This window comes from Schistocerca gregaria, chromosome X, assembly GCF_023897955.1.
Source record: "Schistocerca gregaria isolate iqSchGreg1 chromosome X, iqSchGreg1.2, whole genome shotgun sequence".
Taxonomy (NCBI): Eukaryota; Metazoa; Arthropoda; class Insecta; order Orthoptera; family Acrididae; genus Schistocerca; species Schistocerca gregaria.
The window spans coordinates 740,623,126-740,631,633 of NC_064931.1; the positions used below are offsets into that span (position 1 = coordinate 740,623,126).

General features: G+C 40.4%; 1 protein-coding gene across 3 annotated transcripts in view; it reads left to right on the forward strand.

Moving 5' to 3' along the window:
* Positions 1–8,222, forward strand: part of LOC126299241 (pancreatic lipase-related protein 2-like) — a 131,970-nt gene extending 123,748 nt beyond the window's left edge. For all 3 annotated transcript variants that reach the window (XM_049991027.1, XM_049991029.1, XM_049991028.1), the window contains exons 8-9: positions 4,784–4,972; positions 5,485–8,222. In XM_049991027.1, the coding sequence (XP_049846984.1) occupies positions 4,784–4,972; positions 5,485–5,575 (280 nt within the window). In that variant the 3' untranslated portion in view covers positions 5,576–8,222. The remainder of the gene's footprint in view (positions 1–4,783; positions 4,973–5,484) is intronic.
* The last annotated feature ends 286 nt before the right edge of the window (positions 8,223–8,508 follow it).

An 8,508-nucleotide genomic window follows, 5' to 3' on the forward strand; every position in this document is an offset into this window, starting at 1 on the left:
GTATTCTCTTCTGATTTCTCGTGTTTAATTTCTCCAGATCATACGACACTTCTCTCATGTGTAAAACGTAAGTAAATTCGATCATTGTTTCCTGGATATTCTACAAATACTACATTTCTACTCTTAATGGTGTTGGAGTACCATTTTTGGCGTTTTTCCGTAAAAAATAATCACTGAAAAGATGTTCATATGTGATAAATCAGGTTTCCTGAATGGCCATACATCAAGACGTTTTTCCATCAACCACTATGAAAGCTGTTATTGTTGCTGTCGCTTCTACCCAGAACTGTTTACGTAAACCAGCATCAAACGGCATACACTTTACTCTTTTTGCAAGCTTTCTCTCCATTTGCTCTGCTAAGGAGCGTACGGAATAGTCATCTAATGGTTAATACCATTTTTATCCAAGAAGTTTTCAAAATCTTTGTTACTGTACTCCTTACCACTGTGTGAGCGAATTATTTTTATTTTCTTTTGAACTAGATTTTTGTAAGCTTTTTAAAGCCCCCAAAACAATGAGTTCGTTTTTTAGGAAATACATATGCACATTTCTGGAATAATCATGTAAGGAAGTGATGAAACAGTTCCTACTTCCCAGTTATATAGTTTTTGTGAGACCACATTTGTTACCAAGAATCAGCTGTAAATGTAGTGACGCTCTTGAACCAGCATTATTGAATGGCAGTTTGGTTTGCTTCGCTTCAAGGCATATTGTGTTTGCAAAAGATTCTTTACTACTTACACGAGACAAGTTTACACCTGCGGTACAGTTTATTTAACATATTTCAAATTCAAATGTCCCTTGCACAAATTCCACAGGATAACATTTAATTCATGAAAAGACATTAATTTAGCAATCACGTGTCTGTGTGTGTTTTTAGTAGATATAGGTCATCATCATCATCATCATCATCATCATCATCATCACTTAAGACTGATTATGCCTTTCAGCGTTCAGTCTGGAGCAAAGCCCCCTCATAAAATTCCTCCACGATCCCCTATTCAGTGCTAACGTTGGTGCCTCTTTTGATGTTAAACCTATTACTTCGAATCCAGTTACCTTATCCTTGGTCTGTCCCGACTCCTCCTACCCTCTACTGCTGAACCCATGAGTCTCTTGGGTAACCTTGCTTCTCCCATGCGTGTAACATGACCCCACCATCTAAGCGTGGTCCACTGACTGCTACATCTATAGAGTTCATTCCCAGTTTTTCTTTGATTTCCTCATTGTGGACACCCTTCTGCCATTGTTCCCATCTACTAGTAACTGCAATCATCCTAGCTACTTTCATATCGGTAACCTCAACCTTGTTGATAAGGTAACCTGAATCCACCCAGCTTTCGCTGCCATACAACAAAGTTGGTCGAAAGATTGAACGGTGTACATATAACTTAGTCTTGGTACTGACTTCCTTCTTGCAGATGAGAGTAGATCGTAGCTGAGCGCTCACTGCATTAGCTTCTTTGCTACACCTCGCTTCCAGTTCTTTCACGATGTTGCCATCCTGTGAGAACATACATCCTAAGTACTTGAAACCGTCCACCTGTCCTAACTTTGTTCCTCCTATTTGGCACTCAATCCGTTTATATTTCTTTCCCACTGACATTACTTTCGTTTTGGAGATGCTAATCTTCATACCATAGTCCTTACATTTCTGATATAGCTCTGAAATATTACTTTGCAAACTTTCAATCGAATCTGACATCACAACCAACTCATCTGCATATGCAAGACTGCTTATTTTGTGTTTACATATCTTAATTTCACCCAGATATAGGTTACCCATCAAATTTGCTGAAGACACAAACATTCTCCCGCTGTTGTATCATGCCTAAAATTTACTTGCCATCCCTTACTCACGATTGCACTAACTGACAAGAGATCAGCAGCAAGTTTTACTACCTATAATACATCTCTTTCGTAAGCCTTCTGTTTCGCCACTATTCGATGTCAAATTGCAAACTGACATTTCCCAGACTTTCTATAGTAAGCGATGTGTCGCTGGAAACAGTTATGGCAGGTATCGGTGGATTGTCTACGTTATTTTTTTTGTTTTTTGTTACACTGTCTGGCAGCGTGCCCATATTTTCTGCAATTGAGCATCATGGCCCCTTATTACCTTCGCTGTGTTTTGTTTCTGCATAGATTTTCTTGAGCATGCCTTTTTTCGGTGAAGAGTGCTGATCTCTCAGTATCTCTTGCTTCTTGCAAAAGCTTTCTCATAAAGTCTGCACTGATTCTTATGCCAGAACATTCAATTCTCATTACCATCAGTTTGAATGATTCAGGCAAATCAGCCACGTGAGTGTTCCAGGCTACTGATCACTTACACCAAATATAATTTTTCTTAATCTATGAACAGCTGACAGGATTGCATTCACATAATCTTCGACGCTTTTAGACGACTATTAAATAGTGGTACTAAAGTCCTTTTAAACCACTGTCATCGAAAGCTTGTTCCAGTTTCTCCCATACCTCCACAGCTGCTGGTAATGTTGAATGTTCATGCAACTGATTGGATCTAATAATGAAATGAGCTTCATACTTGTCCTCTTTCTTCAGATTAATGTTGGTGCAGCACACAGTCCCACAGTTCATCAATAATGTAATGAGCGTCATACCTGTACTCACTTAGTCCTCAGTCTAGTTACAAGCGATACCATTTCTGCTTCAACGGTTCCACAAGTTCTTTCAAATGGTCAGTTTCTGATCGCTCTTCGACTGTTGATTACCTAGGACACTTGTCTCTACGCACTCAAACATTTCTTCAGCAATGTTCGGCCAGTGGGGGAACTAAAGCCGAGAATAGCGAAGTAAAAACAGAAATGTTGAACTATGTTTTCATATATTCCATTACAAAGGGAAACGGGGGAGTATTACCGTAACTTAATCCTTATACCACTGAAAAGATGAGTGAAATAGATATTAGCGTCAGTGTGGTGCTGAGAAACGGCTGAAATCGTTAAAATTGAACAAAGCCCCAGGGCCCGATGGAATCCCTGTCAGATTCTATACTCAATTTGGAGCCAAGTTAGCTTCTCTTTTAACTAGAACCTGTGGTAGATCCCTCTAACAAAATACTGTGCCCAGTTGGAAGAAAGCACAAGTCACGCAGCAGAAGTGATTCACAAAACTACACCCTTGACATCCATTTGTTGTGGCATCATAGGACATATTCTGATCTCAAACATAGTGAGGTATCTCGAACAGAACGGCTGTCAAGTAGATGCAGTATTTCTCTATTTACGAAAAACGTTGGACTCAGTACCACACCTACGCTTATTATCAAAAGCACGATTGTTCGGGGTATCAGACGAAATATGTGACTGGACTGAGGATTTCTTGGTAGGGAGGATGCAGCATATCATCTTGGATGGAGAGTCGTCGACAGGTGTATAAGTAACTTAGGGGGTTCCCCAGGGAAGCGTGTTGGGTTTCTTGCTGTTCGTGTTGTATATTAATAGACTTCTCGACAACATTAATAGTAAGTTCAGACTTTTCGCAGATGATGCAACTATAATGAAATACAGTCTGAACAAAGCTATACAGATATTCATTTAGGCCTTGATGTGATTTAGAAGTGGTGCAGTGACTGGCAGCTTGCTTTTAATGTTCGAAAATGTAAAATTGGGCATTTCACAACGCAAAAAAACATAACATCATATGAATATAATAGTGAGGCACAGATGGACTCTGTGAACTCATAGAAATATTTGGGTGCAACACTTTGTAGGGACATGACGTGGAATGATCTCATAGGCTCAGCCGTGGGTAAAGCCTGTAGCAGACTTTGATTTATTGGTAGAATACTAGGGAAATGGAATCAGTCTACAATGGAGATTACTTACAGATCACTCGTGCGACCCATCCGAAATACTGCTCAACTGTGTGGGACCCATACCAAATAGGACTGACGGAGGGTACTGAACGTATACAGAAAAGCGCAGAAGGAATGGTCAGATGTTTGTCTGACCCGCGGGAGAGTGTCACCGAGATACTGAAAGAACTGAATTGGCAGACTCTTGAAGGTGACGAAAACCATCCCGAGAGAGTCTACTAACAATGTTTCAAGAACCGGCTTTAAATGATGGCGTTAGGAATATGCTACAACCCCTGCATAACGCTCCCATAGGGATCATGAGGACAATGTTAGATTAACTGCAACACTCACAGAGGCATGTAAACAGTCACTTTTCCCGTGCTCCATACGTGACTGGAACGGGCAAACAACCCCAATAACCGGTACAGTCAGACATACCATCTGTCATACACTTCACAGTGATTTGCAGAGTATAGATGCAGATGTAGATGTTGATTTCTTCTCGCTGAAGTGCAATTGTAAATGAAGTTAATACTTGCCACAACGTTGTGAAATCATGTTCTCAAGTTGTTCCATTAAGTTACGCCGTCAAAACCTGAAGATGCAGAACATGTTCTCAAGTGTTCTTACGTGATGTCAACTGACTGATGCGAATGGAAGTAAAGCACAGCGTAAACTGCCTCTGCGTCTATTGTCATTAATAAAAATCTGTGAAACTCTACGCTAAAGGAAAAATCTGAAAATTTCTTTGTTTACTCGGTATGACCGCTAAATTCTACAATATTGATTAGAAAGATTGATGAAACTGCTACAATCATATGTGATTGTCAAGTAGTGCGATATTTATAACCCCTGAAGCAATTAGCTGGAATTAGAGCTGAAGTTAGCAATAATAATTTTTAAAAATTCTGTCCAATATGCTGTTTTACAAAAACCGTAGAAATATTTGAAATGTTTTCCAGGTTCGCAGACATTGAGGAAGGAGGGAGAACAATATGGGGACTTGCTGCAGCAGAATATTCCAGTATTGATCCTGTAACTACTCCTAAACTTGTGGCAACTCTCAGTTGCTCAAATACAGCCAGATTAGTTGACTCAGTACCTGTAATATCGGTGCAGTCAGTATCAGTTGCAGACCTTCACGGAAACAGGTAAATATGTTTACGCATTTCTCTGTAACTAAGCTGTAAGTCTATCAACTTGAATTCCGCAGTCTCTTTCGTTTATCTGTGATTTTTTTGTAAGTTAACAGACTCTTCTTTCTGATTACTACCAGTACTGCGGCTCACACACCAGAACAAACAGCGTTTCAAACATGTTTTCGATGAATATTTGTTTAACAATGGCGTATTGTTTTACCTACTATATTGGGTTTATTGTTTTTCTTAAAAAATTAGTCCTGAATGTGAAAAAGAGCGTCATGAGCCATTTTTGTCAGCAACTGAACGTCTTCGAAGTTTTACGACTTTTAACTTGTGGAACTGACTCTTGTTTTCTGAAATTTTATCTGAAGAAATTTAAATCATCAATTATAGGAATGCCATTATGCAAATCATGAGTAGGCCTTATATGCATAACGATTGTACTTACTTAAAGCAATTACGACATGTATTAGAATATGGCGTTTGACATATTAATTTCTAATTGGGTGTTTCTGTTTCAGTTGGAATTACTGCGGCGGTGAAGCTATTACAGTGGAAAGAAATGACCAAATTTCCGAAGTTAACTTCACATTAGTTAACAAGAACTGTTAGCATATTTTGTTTGACATTATGGTGAGCCCATACGTTTCATATATGAATTTCATCGTGCTGATTTTTAAATACGTAAATTCTCTGCTGGAAAGCAATTAAGTCTGTGGAATATTAATATTCTGTGCCCAGTATTAGATGGAACTGAACTCAAATATTTTCTCATCCTCAACATACATGAAGTACTGTGCGGTACCATAGAAGAGGAAAAATGGTTGTACACAAACATTTATAGAAAATATACACTGCCGGGGAAAAATAGTACATCTTTCTCTTTCAGAGGTGAGCAATTCATTCAAGATTTATTGATGCAACAGCGTACACGGAGTACATGAAATTATTTCATTTACAGATCAATAACACAAGCGGTTCTGAGGTACCTGGAATCGACACATGATGAAACACACATATTAGTACGGGGTGTAGCCTCCATAGGCGGCAAAGCAAGCGCTTACTCTGGACTCCAGTCAATCGTGTAGATGGCGAATACTGTCCTGGAATAATGCCACGCCTGCTCGACCTGTTCACGTAGTTCTGTTAGAGTTGTTGGTTGACGAGTCGCATGAGTCACTTCTCGTCCGTCATATCCCTCACATGCTCCACTTGACACAAGTCCGGGAGATCGAGCTGACCAGAGAAGCTATTGCACGTCTTGCAGAGCACGTTGAATTTCATGGGCAGTGTGTTCGCGAGCATTATCTTGTTGGAACAGCACATCTCCTTCCTGTTGCAAGAACACCAAAAGAACAGGTCTAACAACATTCTGTACATACCTAGCGCTCCAGAAAGACCAAACATGAACGGGGGGTTATAGCTTAATGTAACCCTCACCATAACGTCTGGGTTGGGACCAGAGTGTGTTTGAGGAATGCACTCTACGAGACAGCGCTCATCAAGTCTACGTCGCACGCACAAACGAGCGTTCTAGCGGAATCTGCTTTTATCAGTGAAGATCACGGTGTCCCATTCCATCTTCCAAGAGACCCTCTGACGGCATTAGTCGAGCTGTGCACGTCGATGCTGTAGCGTGAGTGGAAGACAGGCTACTGATGTGTGTGCCCGTAGTCTCACTGCTAAAACACGTTCGCAACAGTTCGTGCTGACTCGTCTGGACTCGAGTGGTGAAATTTTGTGAACTATCAGGCCTCATCCCTAAACTGGTGGGGAAGGGCGGCAGACTTTAGTACATTATACACTGCTCTGCATGTGGGGACAGCCTTCGCCCCCACTCATGAGATTTCCTGTTGATTTTTCGTCAGGGCGCTGATGACCGTGATGTCGAGCGCCCCCTCAACCCAACTCATCATCATCACGTCTGGATTCACAAGCCCTCTTACCTGTGCTGTGGTATCTGTATGATCTGCCACCAGTGCCCTTACAATACGACGATTCTGGCTGCTCAAATGGCTCTAAGCACTATGGGACTTAACATCTGAGGGCATGTCTCCTAGACTTAGAACTACTTAAACCTTAGTAACCTAAGGACATCACACAAATCAATGCCCGAGGCAGGATCCGAACCTGCGACCGTAGCAGAGCCTAGAACCGCCAGGTCACAGCGGCCGGCACCTGTGCTGCGTCGACGTCCAGAACCTCCTCTACTGAAGTGAGAATGGTCACATGACCACCGATACCAGCGTCATTGCACAACTGGCACAGCACGTCCAACTTGGGCCGCAATTCTCCGAAAGGACCATCCTGCCACTCGGAAGGCCATAGTTTGACCCCTTTCAAATTCGCTCAGTTGGCTGTAGGAAGCACAGATGAGTCTTCATGGCATGGTTACTGTTTGCTTCGCCCGTTTGCGTCACATTGAGCCTTCTGGCTGTGAACATTCCCAATTAAAGGATAGACACAGATGTCGCTCTGATAGCTATGCGGACGTCGGACGACGTTGAAACCATTATCAGTACATTTACTATCCCTCATCTAGCATATGCCATCGTCGGACCAGAACTGACGTCGTCTTTCCAGGTGTACTAATTTTTCCGGCAGTGTACTTTGACGTCATTGTAGTCTAATCTGGTACGACCCTAAAATTATGTCCATAGTGAACGTAGAGAGAAGAGAGACATACCACTAACTATTCAAAAAGCTGAGTTCTTTCTCACCTCACATTTATTGTGATGTCATTAAAATATATTATGTGATTCTTTAAAGCAGTTACTTATAATGTCTTTTTATTATGTACCGCTCTTCAAGTACTCACAAAAATAGTTACATTCTGGTTTCTTTCAGTGCATCCATACTGTTTTATTACTTTTTGGCCATAGTATGTCATTGTCAGCCTTACACTCGTATTATGATCTTTCGTGATCTCATTATTTTATTACTGTTAAATTAACTCCTGATCTCGTTCAAAGCAGCACTGGCATGATGTTTCCTATATCCAATGCTATTCCTGTACCCAGTGTTGTTACTGTTGAAACTAATGTAAGTGCTTCACCTGAGTTTCACAGTCTATGTTTTGCTGTGCTCGTGATATGTGTTGTTTATGTTGCATCACTTGTTACACGTTGCGTTTGTTAAATGTGTTTTGAAGATGACAAGTCTTTGTTTCAGACCATCCTGAAAACTCGTGCAAGGTACAATGTTTTGTGGATATAGATGAAGTGTAATTTCAACAATTACATGAGATTTTGTTTTTTTATTGGTGGTTTATCTTTTACATACTTTTAATAACTTTATCCTTTTCCTTAAATTCCCTTCGAAGTCACAAGTTCTTTGTATAATCGTGTGTGTGGCGTATTATTTGTCTAAATGAACTTTTTGGGTTTCTTACAAGGAAAAATTTCGTACAGTTATGTGTATACTCTATCGAAAGTATTTTTTGGAAAATAAATAATAATATTAGAAGGAGTAGCAAAAGAATTTATTTCTGGGGTCATTTTAGAGATTGGTATTAGAGATATCAAGTTATAAACAAATATTTAAGC